This window comes from Nuphar pumila, chromosome 15 (assembly GCF_984573655.1).
Source record: "Nuphar pumila chromosome 15, dmNupPumi1.hap1.1, whole genome shotgun sequence".
Lineage (NCBI taxonomy): Eukaryota > Viridiplantae > Streptophyta > Magnoliopsida > Nymphaeales > Nymphaeaceae > Nuphar > Nuphar pumila.
Window position 1 is genome coordinate 4647535 of NC_143263.1, and position 23777 is coordinate 4671311.

The 23777-nt window shown below is 39.9% G+C and overlaps 2 protein-coding genes across 2 annotated transcripts; one reads left to right on the forward strand and one right to left on the reverse strand.

Annotated features, from left to right (window-relative positions):
• Positions 1-260: 260 nt before the first annotated feature.
• On the forward strand, positions 261-2776 carry LOC149814213 (uncharacterized). Its single transcript, XM_089990242.1, has one exon. The coding sequence runs from the start codon at positions 363-365 to the stop codon at positions 2574-2576; it is 2214 nt and encodes a 737-aa protein (XP_089846368.1). The 5' UTR covers positions 261-362; the 3' UTR covers positions 2577-2776.
• Positions 2777-7466: 4690 nt separating this feature from the next.
• LOC149814214 (transcription factor VOZ1-like) lies at positions 7467-11800 on the reverse strand. The gene is made up of 4 exons (XM_089988889.1): positions 10841-11800; positions 10631-10747; positions 9615-10134; positions 7467-8600 (listed from the first exon to the last, which is right to left on the reverse strand). The coding sequence occupies exons 1-4, from the start codon at positions 11063-11065 to the stop codon at positions 8047-8049; spliced, it is 1416 nt and encodes a 471-aa protein (XP_089845015.1). The 5' UTR covers positions 11066-11800; the 3' UTR covers positions 7467-8046.
• Between the last annotated feature and the right edge of the window lie 11977 nt (positions 11801-23777).

The following is a 23777-nucleotide window of genomic DNA, read 5'->3' on the forward strand; positions in this document are numbered from 1 at the left end:
AAACAGCCCATTTGCATCCCCTCCCATCACCATACTACCCCAAAACTGGCCCTCACCACCAGTTCACCACCTCTGTTCTCTCTCTCGTTTCTATCATCAAGTCGTCGTATAGTCTCCGTGTTCTCTCTTTTCTCTTTATTCCTTCTCTCCAGATAGCCACAGCCACATGTAAATAAGACAAAGAATCGATGGCATTTCGTAAAACAAAGAAAGCAATGATATTTTTCTCTCTCTCTACCCACCTTGGTAAGCGAGAGATCAGGCATCCTCACTGCTTCACAGAGAGAGGGGACAGAACAGAAGGGGAGGGTGGCGAGAGTCCAGTCCATGAGTGGTGCGGCATCGTGTGATGGGCGGTGGTGATGACGACGACGATCACGGATCCGGAGAGAGCGACGTACCAACACCATCATCATCACCACCGGACGAGCGGTAGCGAACTCTTCGTCTGCTTCACGTCCCGCGCCTCCGCCTCCATGATGAAGCTCGCTCCTTCCTCCTCCTCCTCCACCAAGGCCTCGATTCTCAGCCCTGGGAGGACGGACAAGCTGCGGGAGGCTCCGGCGAGCAGGAGGCTCAAGGCCAGCGGAAGCATCAAGGGCCAGTCGAGCCCCATGCTCTTCGCCACCGGGAAGAAGAGGAACGGCTCCGGCTTCGAAACGCAGGAGCCCACCTCCCCAAAAGTGACGTGCATAGGCCAGGTGAGGGTGAAGACCAAGCAGGGGAAGAAGAAGATGAGGGTGGGGACGGATGGGGAAGCGAGTTTCAGCAACAGGGAGCACTATCAGCACGAGGAGTGCCTCCCGCACAGGAACCAACGTTGGAGCGACATCTTTTGCTTCAGAAAGGAGATATCTTTCAGCATTTGTGAGGCCATTAGGGAGTTCGCTTGCTTTCTACCCTGTAGTGGTGGTGGTGGTGGGAGGGCGTCGGAGGCATCTCCGGCGGCGGCGAAGGATGAAAGCAAGGAGAGGGATGGGGTGTCGACGGCTTGCGGGGCGGTGTTCGCCAAGTGGTTGATGGTTTTGCAGGATGGTGATGAGAAGAGGGTGAGGGAGGAGGTACCCATCGTGAGTGGTGGTGCAGCTGCTGCAGCGGCGTTGGTGGCGGTGGAGGAAGAGGAGGAGATTGAGGAGAAGTTCTTGAAGGAGGAGCAAGAGGTTAGGGAGATAGAGGTTTGTTTCAAGGAAGGTGGGAAGGATAATGAGGAGAGAGAGGGAGAAGAGGAAGAGGAGACGATTGTGGTGCCACCAAGAAACGCTTTGTTGTTGATGAGGTGCAGATCTGATCCGGTGAGAATGGCTGCTTTGGCTCACCGGTTCTGGGAGTCGCCAGTTGTTGCTAGGCGTCAGGAAGAAGAGGAAGAAGATAGTGAGGAGGAGGATGAGCGGGACGGAGTGCGGGAGAGAATGGAAGAGGAAGAGGAGGAGGTGTTGGTGATTATTAGAGAGGAGAAAGAAGTGGACGAAGAGGAGGAGAAGGAAGCTGAAGAGGAAGAAAACTATGTTGATGAATTTGTAGAGCTTGAAACGCAAGAAGTAGTAGAAAATGAACTTCAAGAAGGAGAGGAGGAGGAGGAGGAGCAAGATGGAGAAAAGGAAATTGAAGGAGGGAAGGAAGAGGAGGTGAAGCAAGAGAAAGAACAAGAAGAAGATGAAGTAGCGGTAGTGATAGTGGAAGAAGAGGAGGAGGGTGAGCAAAATGAAGTCTTGGTCTTGCAAGAAATGGGTTCAGAGACTAAAGAAGATGGTGGTCAGCTTTTGGATAAAGTAGAGTCAAGTGAACCCCAATTAAAGGAAAGAACAGAGAAAGATGAAGAAACAGTGGAGAAGATGGCTGCTCTCCGACCCCAAAGAAATGATTCTCCAGACAGTGAAGATACAACTGTAGATACAATCTTAGAGAAAGAAGAAGAATGTGAGCAACTTCTAGAGAGAGAGGAAGCACCCCAAAGCACCACCCCACAAGAGGAAGAAGAGAAGAAAGAAACAGGGGACACCCACCAAGCTGTTACAGTTTTGGAAGGTGAACACGAGGTAGCAAAAGAAGAAGAGAAGCCCATGGGCAAAGTCCAAGAAGGTAATAGTAATGAGAAGAAGATAGAGGACGAGGAAGAGAAAGAAGAGAAGAAGAGAGAGAGCAAACTTGGAGAAGAGGAGGAGGAGGGTGAGAAGCCTCTACCAGACTGCCTCTTGCTGATGAGGTATGAGCCAAAATTATCAATGGAGGTGTCAAAGGAGACGTGGGTGTGCAGTAGGGACTTCCTCTGGCACCGGCCGAGACGCCACGAGAGGAAGAGGCAGCAAGAGAAAGATGCAGCAGAGGAGGAGAAGGAGAAGAAGCAAGAGGAGGAAGAGAGCAAGAGGAGGGTGAGCACAGACGAGTGGCCGCAGAAGAAGTCGCCCACCATGGCGAAGCTCATCGAGCAAAAGCTGGTGAACGCCTACGAGCCGTTCGTGTTGACTCGTTGCAAATCTGAGCCGTTGAGATCGACTTCTTCGGTTAGCCGTGTGCCGGAGACCTGCATCTGGAAGACCAGGAAGCTCTACAGGCCGTATCTTGGTATGGGGTTCTGAGATGGGGGGGACTTTTCCGACCATGGTGGTCGCCAGGAAGTTGGAATTTTCCGGTGTAGTTTGCTACTTTTTTTGTTTTTTTCCGATCTTTGTACATTTTCTTCTTTTTGTCTAGTTATATTTGATTTTTTTACCATCCTTGTTCATTGTAACTTTGTTGTGCTTTCTTTCTCAATATAAAGGGTTATTATTTAAGATGACTCTCTCTCTCACTGTTGGTTTTATCTGTTTGTGTTCTTGAATTCTAGAACAAAATGGATTGTGTGAGTGAAGTGGCCGGTTTGAACTAGGTTCAGAGTTGCACCTAATAAGATAAACTCTGAAAACGGTTTTGGATTCATACTTGGGAAAGATTCAGGACAAAAGGAATTCAGCTCAGCAGTGAAAGGAAAGTGCTCACACGGTTTTAGATTCAGACCTAGGAAAGAAAGTTTGGGGACAAGGAAATTCATCTCAGCAGGAAAAGAAAATTACTCACACGGTTTTGAATTCAGTTCAAAGAAATAACCATAATTCAGCTCGTACTTGGGAAAGATTCAGGACAAGGAAATTCAGCTCAGCAGGGAAAGGAAAACAAGGTTTTAGATTCAGACCTAGGAAAGAAAGTTTGGGGACGAGGAAATTCAGCTCAGCAAGAAAAGGAAACTTCTCACACGGTTTTGAATTCAGTTCATTGAAATAACCATAATTAGGCTCACACGGTTTTAGATCAAAGAAAGAATCATAATGCATCCTGAAAGAAAGGAAGGTGCTCACATGATTACTCTCAAACAAGACCAGATCAATTATGGAAGAGAGCTCACTCATGGAAAGTTATCTCACAATAACAATAAGGCCAGCTCTCACCATGACAGCAAGGGTGAGGACGATCTCACTATGTCCAGCTTTCTCAATGAAGAAAGGTTTAAAATCCAAGAGTGAATCAGGACATCTTGCAAATGAAAGAAATCAAGCCAAATGGGTCTCACAAAGTAAGAATCAATCATTCAAGGAAACCGAAACCAAGGAGACAAATTATGCCAACCTTGCATCTCTAAAAAAGGAAATGGAAAACACGCCTCAAGCTATCTTGCGTGTTTTGAATTCTATTTTGGAAAAGACGACTTTCAAGGAAAATCCTCTTCTTTTTTGTACTTTAGTTTTGATTTTGCTCAGTAGAGCTTGTATAAAACTTATGAAAGTGGTGATGAATAATATATCATAGAGAGAGGTTTTGAGATCGTAGACGTAAGTCACATCGACCGAACATGTGTGTTACATGTGTGGTGTGTTCCTTATCTCCTCTCTAGTTTTTCTTTAGCACCATCTTAACCGTGAGGTCTCAGGTTCAAACCCCAAGAGGGAGAGAGAGAGAGAGAGACTGCGAATTGTGGTATTTGTGGATCAGGATGTCACCAGGAATCATTGGGTCATTTGAGACTGATCTTGATGGGACCTGGATCTCATTGAAACAGACCGGATCTAGGTTTGCATGGGCTTACCAGCCCATTTTTCAGCATGAGCTTGTCCTGTGTTTGACAAGCCTGAGTCTAGATTCACATCGTTCCAATGATTTTTACCAACAGAGAGGTTTCATCATTTTCAAATTTCACCCACAAGACGGTTTGGATCCTTTATGATCAGTGACTGGCTGTAAACGTGCAATTTGGGCACTGTTTCGGGCTAGTCATAGATCAAGCATACAAAATGAGATCGATGAGTTGTTCCATCACTCGTGTCCCTATTCTGCTGATGCTCTAACACAATAACTCTTGCCAATTTTTATGCAATCGCCACTCAAAAGTGACTCAGTGAACCCATATGACCAATGTCCATACTTGACTCAAATTAACTGAGTCAAGCCTTGCCTAAACTTCACCAAGTCAACCAGCATTGGAATGGCCTAACCCTGGTCTCGAACCAAACGTTGGTCTTAACTGACAAACTCGGGACTGTGGGGTGTCCATAACAAGAACAGCTGGAATGGGTCAAATCCAGTTTGGCTCAGACAACTTGGAGATTATGTTTCTAGTCACATCCCAGACGGGGCCAGAAAAACAGTCTTTCCTTCTGAAAATACTCTCTTTTTGTTCTCTCCTCCCTTTGTCCCTAAGGTCTTATTTTCAGATAAAGTTTTTGCCTTTCTTGATCCTGAGATTATCATGCCTGAACGCTTTTCCCCTCAAGATTTGCTCCTTTGGTTCTTTAGCAGTTTATGGGTGATCCATTTGCACTCACTTTTTTGACCAAACCTTTTTTAGCTTATGCAGTCTTTGGATTTATGGACCGTGTTGCCATGCCAATGACTCCTATGAAATGTTTGTATAAGCATGTGATTTGGATTTCCCTTTCTCAAGTTTGTGCTTTTATTCCTTATCTGACCCACTTGGGTTCCCATTAGAAAAGTTGCATCTTTTCATTGTATCCAAATAGTTTAACTGATCCCACTGTTGCAATTAGTTTTCTCCAAAACCTAAACGGGGCCTAAACAAAAAAATATATAACTACATGATCAATGAATATCATAAAAGAAATTGATGAAGTTAAGGACACAGCCTTGTAGGGGTGTCAATGGGTCGGATTTGTTTCGGACCAAGGTGGAACCAGACTTGGTCCCGATTTTTGGGTATGGTATTGGATCCGAACCTGGGTCTAATTGGATCCACCATAAGATAAATCATACCCAGACCCGATAAGAACTACATGAACCAGACCCAGGCCATACCCAGTAAATAAATATTTTTTTATCATTTTTATATTGAAAATTTGTGGGTCTTAATCGGAACTCTGGTTGGGCCCAGGTCTGGTATAAAATTTCACAAACTATACCCAACTCCATGTATTAATCTAACCTTCGGGTCCGGACCTGGGTCTTCTTATTTATCAGCATACCCAGACCCTATAGGGTTTGGTACGGGTAAACCCGAGATCCGTTGACACCCCTACAGCCTTGTCCATCTTCATCATGGGTTTGACTATGAGCATCAATTTGCCAGGCATTTCTAGTGGTGCATGCTAAACAAGTGTTTGTGTTATATACTGTTTCAGGTCACCCGAGTGACAGCGGGCTTGGGGAAAAGGTACTGACCCCTTCACCCCAGGTTCGACTCCTACCGGGTGTGCGTGTGCCTTCAACTGGTGAGCTCCGTAAGGGCTTGGGTGTCAGTGCCCTCACCGGGGTTTTATGTCGCAGGGGGGACAGGACACATTAAGTGACCCGATTCTCGGTGAGGGTTCTTGTTCATTAAAAAGAAGAAGAAAGTGTTATATATTGCTGTTGATAAGTTAAGGTAATATTTTTTTTGTTGGAAAGATTGATCTAAGAAACAAGCATAATAATCCTAACTATGAAAACATAATCAACTACAGGCATATAGTTTTAACAGCAAGCAATATATACCTGCTTCAGTCCATCCCATCCCATGGCAGCATTTCAATGTTTATTTGTGAAGTACAATCAACACACTTTTGGAAAGCCTTTGGTTTTGTAGTAGCCTAAAAACCTTTTTTGTTTCCGGATTTTTCATTTTTTTAAGACAACAAAAAGAAAACCATGCTACCATGTAATTGAAACATTTAGGTTCTGTTTGGGAGCCTTGAATAGGAGGTGTCTTGCGGTTTTGTCTCCCTCCAACTAAGGATGCAAATGGATCAGATCAGGATCAACTTAATACATAGGAAAGTCATATCCTAATCGTGTCACAACAAACAAAAATCATAAAACTTGTGTCCTGGATCCTGTTTATTTGCATCCCTACCTTCAAGTTCGTGCTCTCTGCTATTGGGTGCAGTAGTGTTGCCACAACACCCCATCGGAAATGGAGTTGGCAGCCCCAACACCACATTTCAGCACCATTCCTAACATGTTCTTGGCAAGTCCACCCTCAGCACTATATTTTGATAAAAACATATTTGGAAACACATGAAAATGTTGTTTACATCATAGCCTTAATTACCAATATATGCCATAAGAGCTCTCTCTCTCTCTCTCTCTCTCTCTCTCTCTCTCTCTCTCTCTCTCTCTCTCTCTCTCTCTCTCTCTCTCTCTCACACACACACACACACACATATGTGTGTGTGTGTGTGTGAAAGGGGGCATCATTTCTTTTATTGCGTTTTTAGCTTTAACGATGGTCACGACCACTTCTAAATCTCCCTTTGTAAAAAAAAAATTGTTTTCCGTCACTGATCTTGAGTGATCAGCGCCAGAAACGTGTCTGACATATCATCAAGACACTTTACCCCGTCTCTATATGTGTGTGTGGGAGAAGTGTTACAATGTCCGGTACTTTTGCATCGAAAAAACATGATTCAAAAGCCAATCTCTTGGACATATTGAATCCATCTATGAAGTCGAATGAAGACTGTAATGCTTGGTTAAATAAATAAAATGAAGCATATAATAGTGTTATAATCACCCATGAATTGTTACTATGCCCAAAGGATTTCCCAAAGGACTACTATTTCAAAGATCCAGATCTTGCTTATATACAAAAAAATGGTGTAAAGCCTCCCTTCCAAAATGTTCTCTTCGATTTCAACTAGCCCTCTCTATTCCCCATTGATAACTAACAAGGATCACTGAATGCAACAAGGCCCTGTATTCATTGTTCAACTTGAAGTAAAATACACCAGAAAAAGTAACTATGATTACTTCGCAACAAATTAAAAATAAAACAAATAAACTTCTTGGAGTTTCAGCATATATTTTCAATTGCATGTGTTGTGGAAATATGTCATTCTTCCAAGAGAAAGTTTCAAATTGATATAGATGATTTAGCAAACAGGCAAATACAGAACCGCCTATACTCGGCAACAGATAAGAAAGCCGGAGTGGTCTAATTATGTAGATAGTTATTTAGTGAATAACAAACAGAATCCATGAACTGAATCACTAAGAAATATCAATAATTTCTTTCAATTAAATCATAAAAACACAATTTCATACACGAACAGCAAAAAGAACACATCCAGATCCACCAAATGGAGAAAGTATAAGTCATTGCATCTGACAACAAAGACTGATAAGATCTCTAAATACAAGCTACTAAAAGAAACAAAATTTCACCAATTTTCCTTCTGAAGAGGAAAAGAAACATATTTTGAAGCCACTAAAAAATGGCACTAAGATGGAAACGGAAGATCAACCGTACGCTGGCTTTTAGACTTAAAATTTCAGCCAAATCACAAGCAGCAAAATTTCCAAAGACTTTTTTGCAAGCAAGCAATCGTCTCTCAACTTTGAAAGGGCAGGAAGTGTAAACACAATGAAAGGATATATGGTACTGATATGATAACTTTGGCAGCATCCTTACAAGACCATATGCTGCCTTTCAGAAATTTGTATGCATGATGGCAAACGGAGCAAACCCCATGCAATACAAATCGTGGGGTTGTCTTGAAGGACCCAAGTACCGGACCAGAAAAACAGGAACCAGTTAGCAAATATAATTAGTAGCTACAAGATGTAGCAAGCAATTCCAGTCCACGACTAAGTTCCGTACCGGCTGCCCACATCGTTAACATAATAACCAAATGGAAATTTTGGTTCATAGTCAAAGCCATCATTCACTGGAGCTGCCTCATTGGTAACCAAATATGCATTGGCAACATCACCCTTTTGAGTAGCCCTTGTCCTTCCCTTAACAAACCTTTTGTTATCCACAGGAAACTCTGCTGAGAGCCTACCCATCTGCTGCTGCAAATCCACCAGTGAATCACCATTTAGCTTTCCCTTGGAATTCTTCTTTCCGTTAGCCATCTTAAGTTCCAATCTGTATAGTGCACATGCATCACAATTGTTCAGTTCATATTCGTAAAGATGCCATTCGTACTGACCCACTGGCTGAGGATCCATATAGTATGACCTCTTCAAACCTCCAAACTCCTTCATCACTTGCTTCCTTGATTCATGCCAACCACGGCCACTGTAATCTGGCAATGACCGCTGCTTCCTATTCCCACTTTCAAAAGCCCTCCTAGGCTTATCAAAGAATAACCATTCTCGAAGCATTTCCCCCTCGAGAACAGAGAGATCAAAAAGCTCTGCAATAACAGAAAAAATATATTATATCTGATACAGATATCAACAGCGCCATCAATTAAATAGTTTGCTTCTCTAAGGCTCTGTTTGGCCCCAAAGGGGTTTGGTGTAGTGGGATGGGCCTAGGCCACTAGGCAGCTGGTCTAGGTTTAAATTTCAAGGGCATCACCCCTTATGCAAGTCAAAGCGTGGTGGCTCCCTGGGAGCAAGGGGTAAGCCCATGAAATTTTACACTGCCAGGACAGCAACCGTAAGTACGGCCAGGCAAAGCCAGCGTGGCTAGGTCTCTGATCCTGCGAGTGGATTCTCGGTGTAAATATAAAAAAAGGCCCTGTTTGGAAACCCGTAGATGGTGGGGTTGGAGTTTTCATCACCATCCGCGGTTTGGGTGCACTTGTATTTGCCAAATCCGGGAGATGGGATGAGAGTTGGTCCTCCTATCTCCCAAATCCATCTACATACTGGAGAGGATGTAGTTGCTGAATCCGGTGGCTCAAGCATTAACTATTTGATTGTCCCATCTCCCAAGGTTCTCTCACAATTAAATACTTGTTTTTTCCTTCTTGAATGCTCTTATGTGGCAGTTTGACTGCTGTACTTGAGAAGAATATGCTCAATGCAGTTAAAATCCTAATAGTGTCGCCCAAAAAGATGAAGGATTTGATCAATCCTGTAGCTTCCAAATCCTGGAATTGAAAAATCCTGGATTTGGCATGTCAGCACTAAATACAGGATTCCAAACAGAGCATAACTGATCATTCAAAGCTATAAACTATAAACTAGGCTGAAAGAAGAGTAATAAGTATAATGGATAAAACTGAATGTGGATCGTATAAAACAGTGGGTGACATTAGCAATGGCACCCACCAACCACAGCCACTAACCCCTGCCCCACCTCTGTTTAAGTGGGACCCACGGGACGGAGGTTAGTGGTTGTGGTTGGTGGGTGACATTGCTAATGTCACCCACCGTCTTATACGATCCGCTCTCAATAAAACCAATTTAAGGATTCATACCAGGTGCGTTCCATGGTGACTTTGTGGTTGCAGCACCCTCACACTCGGGAATACCGACATCCTTTCCTTGTGTTTTTGCACTCAAGGCAGCAAATAAGGGGCCATCTTTTAGGTCAATACCTCCCGGCCTAAGGACAGGTTTCATCCCAGGTGGGCCTTCTTTCAGTGCAAGACTAGCATGAAAATTGCTGCAGTAATCAGGAAACCATTCCAGTCCTTGAACAGGTCGAGGGCAATCCCATAATGCACATTTTGGACCCAAAAAGGCTGCTGGAGGGGGACTGATGCCAGGAAAATCAACTAAAGAATCCTCAACCTGCTGGTCGGCAGTCGGAAAACTATTAAAAATATCAACAGGAAAACCTTGATGCAAATCTACTTGAAATTGATCCAATTCCGCGGTTGAGTCCAGGTTATTACTGCCAATCATATGCAGCAGTCCCTCGCCAGGTAGGCATTCGCATCCATCAATCACCTCATGAAAACCATGCTCTTCTTGGGTATGATCTACATAATATTCCTGAGCAATCAAGTGTGGGTCTTATTATAGCTCCATCAACAATCATACAGCACTCACCAAGTGCAAACAAAACCATAGTTGAACATTACAAAACACTTGCAACGATTGAAAGAAACTATTAGGACAACAAAATCTTGGGATGATTTAAAGAAACTATTAGGACAACAAAATTCCTTAAACAGCCCGATTCTTCACCAAATGATCTCCGGAAACAAAGAATAAAAGCAGCATTCGTTAATAGTCGCAACCCTAATCATGAGATTCAAATGAAATTGACTAAAAAAACTGTTCCCCCAAACGTCACCCAACCTATAAATGTTGATAGTATGTGCAATAAAAGTAACAGTCCAAAACGGCAGTAATCATAAGCCAAATCATTGTTTTATGAATTGATTAATCCTAATTAACCAACCAACAGTTTACAAAAGCTGCAAACAACAATGATCATGAACCAGAGTACTGAATCAACAGATTTTGCAAACCAACGAAATATTACCTCAATCTTTGTGCCCGCCGGAATAGGTGCTAGTTTGCTGGTGGCATCGTCGTCCTCTTCGCTGAGCTGCAACAGCCGGCGGATATCCAACGACAGATCCGAACCCTTGCTAGCCTCCTGAACCAAAATTGAAGGGAAAAGAAGAAATTCAAGAATGAACAGGACAAAGAACAAGACAAGAAAACTATTATTTTTTTTAACGAGCATTACCAGCAAAGAATTCGCGGGCGAGACCTCGTTGAGCTCGGCCTTCCACTCGCGCAGCATCTGCTGGACCTGTTCCTCCAGGAGGGCGACGTCGCCGACCCGGCTTTCCTTCCTCGCGAATTGAAGGTTCGCAAGGACCCCTTCCAGATCGTCGACCCTGTTCCGGGCCTTGTCCTTGTAATTCCAATGAGACGCTGACTTGGCGGGACCCTTCAATCTCTTCCCCATCCAAACCCTAGTCAATCCCAATACACAACCAACCCTAATTCTCCTTCCGAAAGCGAAAAGCGAACAATTCCGTCAAAGATTTCAGCGAGTCGTCTTGCTATCAAAACCCTAGAAAACCTCAACGCAAAACGAAACCCTAGTTCTCCGTGCTGAAACGAGCAACTCCGTCCAGAATTCCGGCAGGACGCCAAATTCTTGCGGCTGTCGAATCACTCTTCCGTAAAAACACTAAAAGAATCAGCGACAACTCTCAGACCCTAGCTCTTTCTCTCCAGAAATGAGCGATTTTCCTTCTGAAACTCCAGCAAGGACGCCTAGTTCATGCTGGCCGTTGAATTCATTCCATCAAAACCCAACAAAAACCGATTCGAATTGAAGACCCACCAATCTACTCGCAAGATGGAACAAGCCCTAGCAATCCAAGAATGGAAGCAAAGAAACCCTATTTCCACCTTCCCCACGAATCTAACTCACTTTGTTCAGAATCAACGACACCATTCTCTTGCAGAAGAACTCAGAAAACCTAATTCCGTCGAATCGATGGCAGAGGGATCGGAATTGCAGAAGAAGATGCCACAGTGAACGATCTAGGGTTTCGATCGATCGAGGGAATGGTTCTTTCTTCTGAGGCAAATTGCAAATAGAAAAAGAAATGTGAGTGTGTGAAGGAAGGAAAGATGGGCAGTGCCGAAGTGGAGGAGCTGCTTTTTCATGAGAAAAAAAAATTGGCCCTCCAATTTTTCATTTTTTCCCTCCGGCCCCTCGATATTCTTCGCGTGATCAATGTGCTCTGTTCTGGTGAAATGACGGATGTAGCCTGCCCATTCTGTTGAATTGTGCCGCACCTTTTGAAAAAAAACATTTATCTTTTATCATTTAAAAAATAAAAATTCAAAAATGTGCCTGAACTAATATTACTGATAATAGAATAAAATTTTCAAATTGTTCAAAACACACCTAGACGTTACGTATGCTCCATTAACCAAACTTAATTCACCGTAGTTATCAATTGGGTTATCATAAATGTGTGTTCAAGTTGTCTACACAACGTAAATCAAACAATGAACATAAGTACCATAGCCTCAACAGACACGCCAAACAAACATTGGACTTGGTATAGTTGTTGTAGAAGGGACATAACATTGATCAATCAATTTTGTTTGTTCATTCCGTCTAATCTTGGACAAGGCATCAAACAAGCCCTTAAAATGTTTATTTGAAGAGCCAAATGATAATTGTATACATCAACTTTTAAACTTTGTGTTGTTTTTTATTAACCACAAATAAGTTTATGTTTTTTATAATTTTAAAAACTTAGATTTGTTTTTTTATTATCACTAGTAGCTTCGATGCATTCTTGAAAATTTTATCATTTCCAAATTATGGCATATTTTAAGTTGGTAAGGGATTGTTTGATCCCTCGTCCCATGCCCAATTTTAGATGGTGCGATCGTTGCGAATGAGGGATCTAACAAACGATGGATGTGGTGAACGTGTGAAAAGTTGTCTGCCACGTCTTTATTTTGTTGATCTAACTATTTCACCTCCTGTTATGCTGAGAACAAGATTGGGAAACGACTTAAAAGAAATTGTGCATAGGGTCTAACCCCAGCTCTCTCTCTCTCTCTCTCTCTCTCTCTCTCTCTCTCTCATCGGTCAGGTGAGGCCATTGACGGCCAGAGAGGCCATCGGCGGTCGGCCACAACACCTCTCTCTCTTTCTATTTTCCTTCTTTCCCTTCTTTTTTCTCTCACCCCTGTGTAGCGGTCATGCGGTGAGGCCATTGGCGACAACACCCTGGTCTATCTCTTCCTTCTTGTCCTTCTCCTCTCTTTCTCTCTCTCTCTCTCTTTCTCATTCTTCTTCTTCTTCTCTCTTATTAGGGTTTTGATTAGGGATCTAAATAAAAAAAATTGATTATGGCTTTGAATTATTTTTTAAATTAGAAATTTTAAAATGTAGCTTGATTAGGGTTTTTCATTGATTGAATCAAATATCTTTAATCAGGGCTTTTAATATTTAATTTAATTATGGTTTTTCTTTTATTTGATTAGGTTTTTTTATTTTCTTTGATTAAAGATTTGAATCAAATTTTTTAAATTAGAGTTTTTATAGTTAATTTGATTAGGGATGTTTTTCTTTGATTTTCTTTTATTAAGGTTTGAAGTATGATTTTTTATATTTTATTATGGTTTATTTGTAATTTTTAAAATTCTATGGCTTATTTATAGTTTCTTTTTCTTGTAATTTAGGGTTTTTTATTTATTTATTATTTACTTTCTTACATTTAGGGTTTCATAATTTATTTATAGTTTTTACATTTGTATATAAAAAATTATGAATTCTTATTTTTTCTCAAATTACCTAAAAAATTTAACATTTTTTTCGTACTTGGGTCTCGTTTGAGATTCATATTTGGGGCTAAAATCAATAATTTTTTCATAAACTTTCATAATTAGATCCAATATGATAACCATTAAAGTATTTATATATAAAAAATATCAGTTTTTTCTCAAATTACCCAAATTCTAAACAGTTTTTAGATCCAATCCTAGATCCATAATAAACATGTTAAAACACTCATATGGTTGGGTGGATCGAGTGGTATGATCCAAAACCAAGTTATCCTATCCATTGTCCATGTTGACTGCACAACCTAAAACAAATATTGGACTTTGTAACACAACCTTCATGTACAATCAAAACAAACAATGAATGAAGTACAATTGTTACGTAACAGATAAAACCTGTGTTCTCGTGCGTTCCGTTCAATATTAATTGAACAAGCCATCAAACATACCCTAAATGAATCAAAGGAGTTAGATTATTCTCTTAGATTTTCTCTGATTTGGTTTATTGGCTTTCATGTTTGATTAGATATCTAGAAAAGCTGCGCATAAGGGCTAGTGTTTAGTGTCACTATTTCAAGTGAAGGGCTAATGCTTCTAAACCGACTCCATATTATTTACTTTTAACTGTGAAGATCTAGGACTGAAAGTGAGAAACTTGTTATTGGAAAGATTTACCCAGCATGGCATTCTCCATTGTTGGAGTGGAGAAAAGTTTCTCAGTATGGGCAGGAGACTTGTGTCAAATGGGATAATTTTTATTGGAAAAGAAAAAACACATTTGGAAACAATTGGGAGGATTCCAGTTTTCCTACCAAAATGAAACTTTCTCACATGCAAACACGGCCTTGTGGTGGATACTTGTATACATTTACACAAAGGAGATTATTTTGAGGGATACTTGTATACATTTACACAAAGGTAAATGATAAGCCAAGTTGGGCTTAGTCCCATATCGGAGAGGAGAGTTGCCTTCCCACACCTTATAAAATTTCCGAGCAACCCTTACAACCGGTTAACGATGCTTGCCAGCAGCTGGATGGGCAAGCTCTTAATGCTATGTTTTTTTATTAAAATAAAGGGAGATAAAAAAATATAGAGGGTGCCAAGAAAAGGATTTTGTATTCATGCCTGCTCACTTTATGTCGGGGAGTAGGCATTTAATAAATACGTGAGATATTAAACAATTTTGTTGTAGTTTTTATGTTTTGATAGTCAAGCTGGGGTTAGGCAGAACCCTACTGGTATATTAAACACTGCAAAATTATAAAGAAGTACTAAGTGGATGCCAATTGTCCTGAAGATGTTCGGCGACGGGCTAGGCTGCTAGGCATGTGGTCTAGGTTCAAATCTCATGGGTATCACCTCTTGTGCTTGCCGAAGAGTGGAGCGACTTCATCAAGGGGAAAGGGTAAGCCCAGGGAGTTTTATGCTGTCGCGGCTGCCGTGATTGTAAGTACAGCAGTCCGAGCCAGTGTGGCTAGGTCTGTGATCCTGAGGGAGGTTTCTTAGTGTAAATATCAAAAAAAAAAAAAAGTGGATGCCAATCTAGAGGCTGGTCTACCCACTCATGATCACCAAAAGTTAAAAGATAAACAAGCCACACAATATGCCATGTGGGAACGTGCATGATCTGAAACTGGGAAAGACTTTCTTTCAAGAACAAAAAAGAAACTGCACAATCTCCATATATATATATATATATATATATATATATATATATATATATATATATATATATATATATATATATATATATATATATATATTAGAATATGAGAACTGGAAGTATGATAACTAATGTATGAATTACTATTTTCATAGATATTTTTTTCTTTTCTCTTGAATCTAACTGTACAGATGCGATCTACATGCTTGGTTTTATAAGAACCCCCTCTTGAACCATCCTATTTTGATGCATAAATGAGATTTTTTTTAAGGCTTTAAAATCAATGGCTCATAATCTTCATAAATATTCAAGCAATCAAAAATCACATTTTTCATAAAAAAAATACAAGATCCAATGGTTGATTCATAGCAAATTCACCATGCCAAGTGCATCGACATTGTTGGAAATGCCCATATTTCTAGTTTTCGTATTTCAGTTCTCATATTCTAGTGACTCATATATATATATATATAATGAAAATTTCTAAGTTATTCTCTCATCATTCATGATTCATTAACTAGTAAAACTAACAACGTAATCAAAGTAACACCTATTGACACTAGCTAGGATCAACTTGTCGATAGTCACATAAACCGAGTTCACAATAGGTCATATTATCAAATATTCAAAAAAAAAAAAAATTTGTTTCTTCAATCTTCAATTTCTTTGTTTCCATTTCCACCATCAGCTTCTTCGTGGCAGCTATTACAGTTCACACTTCACAGCAACTGAATCATAGACACCTCACCTATAGAGATAAAAACAAGAGAATCAACAAGCCCCACAAGAATCATTAAGCATAGACACTACAAAAATAACATTATAACACAAAAATATAGGCCTAGCCATTAAGTCATTAACCACAAGCAACTAACAAAATACATTGTAGATAATAAAAATCAAGAAACCCCACAAAACCCATTTTAGTATAGAACCAAAAGCCCCAAAACCAAATAGGAGTTTCATTAACTATACATCTCTAGAATCTAGAGCATCATCAATAGAGAAATTTCGGAAAGACTAAAACCCCATTAACATTATTGAAATTTTTTTTGGTATGTCGAAAAACCTATTAATAAAAAGTATTTAAAACCCTAAATGCTAATGACCCATGCATCATACACCTTACAACCCCAGATGCTAATGATCGATGCACATTGCACACACACACACAGACTCGAGAGTGGAAGCCGATGGAAGGAGATGAATAAGGGGGAAGAATGAGGGTTGGGGTACTCTCGGTCGAGACTCCCCCTTATTGATCGAGCCTGACACGTTTTGGGATGTGTCGCAAGCGAATCGCGTGCCAAAACTTGTCTGACTTCGTGTCCGCGCGTGTCACATGTTACGCTAACCCATTTTCAGGTGTCAATGTGACATAGCTCTGATGGGTATTTATAGAATTGATAGTTAAAATTAAAACCCATACAGAAATGGAGGACATAATTTTGAGACAGGACGGGGATGGAGCTCTTTAACAAATAGCGTGAGAATTTCTTGCGAGATTTTCAAACCGTGACAAATATCGTGATATTTACAGTTTTAGCAGATATTTATTGCAAGTTTTTTATTTTTAAATGTATTTTATTTATATTTTCTTATAAAAATTATTATTTTTTAATTTACTTTTTATTACCGAGATTTAAGAAATTTTTCAAAATCTGCCGGGTTTTTTACTCTCGAGATTTTGTAGTTTTTTGTTTTTAAATTCCCTACTGGTTGAGGTGTCAATATATACAACCAGTAGGGAATTTACCATAGTCACAAATCATGTTATCGGATTTTTTTCAGTAAAGGAGATTTTCCTTTGTTTTTCTTGAAAAATCTAAAAAATATCATTATATAATTAAATTTTAAAATATATCTTAAATATTATAAAATCAGTAGCAAGGTATCATGTGCAAAAAAAATGGATGCTTTATAACTTTTTTATTTAAAAAGAAAAAGTTGATTCCTTTCCATCCATATGCACCAAGCTATGACATGGAATGTAATGTCACAACTTGATTGAATTTGTTTCTCCGTAAACTTTGTCCCTGACCACCTTGCTAGGTCCTCTTTAACACTCGATCCGGGCGTCCACTGTTTGCCAAAATAATATCTAATAATTGTATTCGCGGTATGACCTCCAACATGAATGTGGCACATATCATTGTATAAGATCGGAAGAGAGTTTGGAGGCAGTTGAAGAAAGAGAGGACCTCGAAACATTCGAGGGTCAAAACAGAATTCTCTCTCCTTTTCATCCCCGACCTTCTAGCTTAAGCCCTCATTTACAGACTCAGTCCCACATCAAACTCCCCTCCATCCATTTCTTCTTTGGAACCCATAATGATTCTTAATTTTGCATGCATTTTGTCCTGACTAGAGAAGCCCATGGACTATGTTCATTGTGGCAGATTCTGCCTGCTAGCTTAGACAGGGCAGCTATTTGATTTTTTCAAGGCACTTGATCCCAAAATCCCCTTTCATTTTGGGTTTGCATATATACATCTTCCCATATCATTAGATGATGATGCCTCTGCTGCTCATCCTCGTGCCAAAAGAAATTTCTCATCATTCTTTCACGTTCTTGGATAATAGACAGCATAAACAAACACAGAAGTATACCTGAAGACGTCATGGCATGCGAGTGCGGGTGTTCGGCATTCTCTTCAGCCGGTCGACGCCCACGATGAGTCCAAGCCTAAGGTCGACGGTGAAGCAAAACCCTTTTACCACGTAAACCTTATGTGGTATATGGGGTAGGCTAATAGCTACAAATCTCTCATCATTTTTATGGCAGCCTACACCCTTATATAATGGGGGGAATAAGCAGTATACGTGAATGTGGTCTCTTCACATTCACGTAACTCCTACCCACTAACACCCCATTATGTGGCCCGCTAATGGTGTTAAACCGGGTCACCCAATGGGTTGGATCCAAATCCGTTATGTCCAACATTCTTTCACTTGACCCATTGACACCAAAAGTGCACTAAATTGAGGTTTATATTGTTATCTCAATTTAATTCTTTATGTGGGTTCACATGCTATCCTTTATCACAAGAATGAATTATATGAATCATGAAGATGAACACTCTTTTATGAAATGTCATATTTTCATATACTATACTATAATTCACCTTCAATGCTTTAGCATGTTGAAATTACTTCAAAAATTATTTCACTGTCCTGTAGTGAGAGATGACACTTCAATATTCTGAGTCACTCACGATTACAAAAAGCAACATGTTAAGAATATTCAAATACTATCACTTCTCATAGAAATCATTTTAAGCGCTCCCACTTCTCATAAACAGTCTTCAGAATGACTGTTCTATTCTCCGTATGAGTGAAAGATAAATTACTTTATACGAGATTTATATTGAAAAGGTAAAAGTGAGACCTTTTATTTTTACCTTTTCTGAGACAAGCATAGTTGAGCCATTATCGTTCCACTTTGGTGAAAACGATAATACTCATAGTTGCTTTATCTCTTCAATTCTCAAGGAATTGACTTCAGTTGATAAAACTAATAGATTATGTAACTAGAGACAATTCAACACTGTACATTTGGGTATGAACATGCTTCATGGGTTAAAATATGCATATACTATTTCATCATGTGTGAATTTGGAACACAACAACCTACCTTTCGGTAGAATCGTTGTTTTCAAAACCCTGGTTGTCGCACGTCGCCAGACGGACGCCGACGATCTGACGAACACAACTCCCCCCTCCGACGACGTTTTGCGATGACCCCGGTGCAGGCCGACTACCCTGCAACCCGACGACGCAGGGGTTTGATCCTCTAGTTTTTTTTTTTAAACAAAGGGTCGTCAGGATAGTCGTCACCACCAGCAGCCAGCCGGAAGGCCGTCGGTGATGCCCCCCCCCCTCGAGGATTCTAATGACGGCGACATCAGCATGGCCTGATGCACGTTGCGCAGTTGCAGGCACCTTTCAGCCGAAAAAACCTTCGACGACGGTGTCCTGCATCGGCCTTTCAGGATCTCAGATGATGCCCCATGTTGTCGAGGGACTTCACCGGCGAGGATGCCGTGAAGCAGTGACCCAATGGCTGCCTCCTTCCCGCCGAAACACAACAGTGACGCCTTCCCTTGATAACCACTACTACAACCTCAGCAAACAAAGGGTAATTTTTTTTTTGTTGCCACACAGCAACAGTTTGCTGAGAATTCGACATCACCATCATCTGTCATTATTTGCAACAGACTGCTGGAATGACTGGTGACCCATATCACCCTACGACAACATGCAGTCAGCGGTACAGGTGCATGCCCTGAATCCAAAAAAACATCGAAAAGCCCAACATGCACCCACACACAACGAAATGCATGGTTTGTGGGCCCATAACCCAATGTTGGAGTATCAGCATAAACAAACACAGAAGTGTATCTGAAGATACCATTGCGTGCGAGTGCGGGTGTTCGGCATTCTCCTCAATCGGTTGACTCCCACGATGAGTCCAGGCCTAAGGTCGATGGTGAGCAGGACCCTGTATCACGTAAACCTTATGTGATATATGGGGTAGGCTAATGGCTATGAATCTCTCATCATTTTTATGGCAGCCTACCCCCCCCCCCCCCCTTATATAATGGGGAAAGAAGTAGTTACGTGAACGTGGTCTCTCCACATTCACGTAACTCGCACCCACTAACACCCCATTACGTGATCCACTAATGGTGTCAAACTGGGTCACCCAATGGGTTGGACCCAAATCTGTTATATCCAACAAAAACAACTCATCCAATAAATCGAGAAGGAGCTTAAAGCTGACTAGATGAGTTTAATTCTGGTCGCCATAGCTAAGAGTTTGACATGCCATGATTCCAAAGTAGCCTGAAACTTCTTTGTCAGTTTTCCACACAGACCTTTTCTTAAGGTTTCCTTGAAAAGTGGGAGGCCCAGGTAAGCAGGTAAGCAATGGGAGGTTTTTTGCCTGCCAACCACTCAAATGTTGGATTTGTGTGGTCCTTGCTTGGGAGAGATTAAAAGGTATAAAAATGGTTTTTTCATTACTTATCTGAAGCCCTTAAGTGTCATCTACATAAAAGTTGTGGTGCCACTTGAAGCTCTTAACCTTAACCGGAATCAAACGACCTGCTTGTTCTTCCTGGTTCATGTATTGGGTCAAGCTTTCCATAACCAACATAAAGAGATAGGGTGTCAAGCTTTCCATAACCAACACAAAGAGATAAGGTGACGTTAGATCCCCTTGTCTGATGCCCTTGTTGCTTGAGAAAAGTTCACTCGCTTCACCATTAATAGTGACAACAAACTTAGGGGTTTTGATGCATTGCATTATGATATCAATCCATCTTAGGTCAAAACCAAAGTCCTTTTTATTGTATGGTCTAAAAACTTCCACCATGTTTATCATACGCTTTCACCAAGTTTATTTTGAACATGACACATTTTTGTTTTCTTGTTGTCATTGAGTCTACCATATCATGGGCTAAGAGAATGCTCTCTTGAATCGATCTGCCTTTCAAAATTATTGCTTATGATTCTTTGCAGTGTCCCTCTCATTCTATTTACAATGACTTTGGTGATTACTTTGTGCACAAAGTTGCACAGGCTAATATGTCTGAATTGGCTGAACCTATTTATCGTTTCCACTTTCAAGATTAGGACAATGTTTGTGAGATTGATTCTTCTAATCATTTTCCTGGTTTTAAAAAAAATCATAGCCACCTTGCACATATCACTTTCTACTATGTCTCAATGTTTTGGAAGAAGATACCTGAGAAGCCATTTGAACCTAGGGCACTTTCAGGATCTAGTTCAAAACCCGCCTTACTTATCTCCTCTACACCTAGTTCTAGGTTCATTTCCTGGTTTTCCTATTCGGTTACTTTTGGTTGTTGTTGCCTTCTTCCTCTTCTTGTTATTCTTCCCATGAAAACAATCTTTTGTACGTTATGGTTCATGCTTAATGTTTTTTCTGATTTTCATGCTATCATATTTTATGATACATGATATACTTTTTTGCAGTGAGAAGATCAACAACATTTCATCGATGAAAAATCATCAATAATGAGTTTTTTGGGTAATGTACAAGTGACTTTATTTTGAGAAAGAATGAAATAAATGCAATGTATTGTCATTTATTCATTTTAATAAAATAATCATGAATGCAATGTATGAGTGACTTCATTTTATAAAAGAATAAAATGTATGCAATCTAAGAGCAACTTCATTTTGTGAAAGAATGAAACTTTATGTCTCAACATCTTTTTTGCATCTGGATGGGCTATTTTTGCAACTCTAACATTCTTGTGGTCCTCAATCCTTCTAACAATCTTTTGATGACATTTTAATGATATTCAGACAAATATTTCAATGATCGGTGGTTCATCGATGGTGAAAAACCCTAAATTTCAACCTCCAACATTTTTTTGGCAAATCTCTTACGAATATTCTGATAAAATCGCTAGAGGTAGGCCGAAATTCAGAGTTTTCCACTATTGATGAATCATTGCCGATGAACCACAACCAGAATATTCATTTGAGTGTCATCAGAATGTAGTCGAAAGATTGCCAAAAGGGTTGAGGACCATAAAGACCCTAGTGTTACGAAAATAGAGCACCTGAATGCAAAAAAGGGATTTAGAAACGAAACATCGTTTATATCCGATGAAAATTCATAATACTAGTGTGATGCGAATAAGAACTTTCACAATATCAGACTTCCACAAATTTTTCATAATTTTGTAATACGTCGTACGATACTCTTTCAGAAATTCATAAATTATGAACTTCTACAACACATGAAGGTATTTTTACCATACAATATGTGATACTCGTCACAATTTTGCAATATCGAACTTTCGCAAATATTTTAGAATTTTGCAATACTTCATGTAATACTCGTTTGTACTTTATAAAGTACAAACTTCTGCAATTGCGAAATGGATTTTTGCAACATGCCTTGCGATACTCTTTCGTAATTTCGCAATTATTGGACTTTCATAAATTTTATGATTTTCGCAGATGGTCGCGTGATACTCGGTCGTGATTTCATAATTTTTTCAAAATTTTGTAACATTTTTTGAAATATCGCAACCTCATATGCGATTTTGTTGATGAGTTTTGTGGGTGTATTATTTTATCGTCATGGCACACGAAATCGAGAATTTGCATTTGAGGGGTAAAAGCATCCAGAAAAATTTGGAAACTTGTAAAATTTTTCATTGGGCAGATTTGGTAAATTGTGAGGCATTTTTTAAAACATGTCATTTTTTTTGTATAATAAGGTCATTTTTCATTTTAACTATAATATATTATAAATGTTCTTTTTAGCTTCAAATGATTAATTGGTATTGAGATTTTTTTATATTTAGATTTTGACATTATTTAGAATAGTTAATAAAGTTCTTATTTGTTATCACATAATCTTCTTAATAAATAATCAATTTTATTAATTTATATCTTTTTTTGATGGGCAGGTGATTAGGTCTAAAATACCAAATGTATCAAGAACGTTGAACACATACACAAACCTGAATTAGATTTATGTGTTATTGTTATTTTCAATCCTGATAAACGTATTTGATACCAACCTTTTTTAAACATTTGAGTTATTTTACAAGGCCCGACCATATGGGTGGCCCGGTTATCTAGTAAAATATAAAAACATAAATATCACATTAATAATGTAATAATTTCATGTTAATGTTAATAATGTGACAATTATATTAGTGTAAAAACACGGTATTTTCAAAATAGAAAATGTCCCAGTTTTCTTAAGACTGTTTAGGTTTTTCAAAATCTCACTATAAAATAAAAAGGAATTTAAAAAAAATGACTGATATTTGTGACTGAAATTTATATTTATACAGACCAAATTTGACGGTGTCACATTTTTTTTTATATTTACACGGACAAACCAGACTTAGCTGCTGCATTGACTTTGCTTACCCTACTTGTGGTCATTGTCTTGGCATGGCAGTACCCCTTGCCCCAAAAGAGTCACCACACTTCGGCTTGAGTAAAAGGGTAATGCCCATGGGATTGGAACCTAGACTACCTGCCTAGTGGCTTAGGTCCATCCCATTTCGCCATACCAACTACTCTCCTTTTTATTTTATTTTTTATATCCACCTTAAGATCAAAGACCTAACTGCAAGTAAAACTCTGTGGGCTTAACCCTTGCCCTTAGAGAGTCGCCATGTTGTCCATGAGATTTGAACTTAGACCACCTGCCTTGGGGCCTATGACAGATTACCGTCAAAGCTCACCTTGCTACCATTTTGCTCATTTTACAAACTCTAGATGCCGTCCATCTAAGACAACAGCAGCTTTGAAAAAAATGTGGGACCCATCTAAAATACATAGTTCATCTGGGATGGGCGTTTATGGAGTTTATGCATCTGAAGAAGTGGCAACTGCCAAATGCCAAATGCTGGATTTGGCAGAGGTGATAGCTGCCAAATCCATGATTTAGTGTAAGGGCTTATTTGGGATCCGTAGCTGGGATGGGTGTTCATGGAGTTTATGCATTTGAGGAAGTAGCAGCTGCTTTGCCAGCTACCACCTCATGCTAAATCTATCTTTAAATATAAAAGAGAAAGGAAAACTTCATATCCCAAATGCATAAACCCAGCGACGAGATTCCAAACAGGAGGCCACCGAATGCATAAACGCCCATCCCAGCGCCGATATTCCAAACAGGACCTGATTCCCTCTC

Bases quoted from the DNA above. Each gene is read 5' to 3' on its own strand.
- LOC149814213 (XM_089990242.1), top strand. From the start codon at position 363: ATGACGACGACGATCACGGATCCGGAGAGAGCGACGTACCAACACCAT.
- LOC149814214 (XM_089988889.1), bottom strand. From the start codon at position 11,065: ATGGGGAAGAGATTGAAGGGTCCCGCCAAGTCAGCGTCTCATTGGAAT. The intron at 10,135-10,630 runs GTAATATTTCGT...TTGATTGCTCAG, and splicing joins CGGCGGGCACAAAGATTGAG to GAATATTATGTAGATCATAC. The intron at 8,601-9,614 runs GTATGAATCCTT...CTGTTATTGCAG, and splicing joins GTCACCATGGAACGCACCTG to AGCTTTTTGATCTCTCTGTT.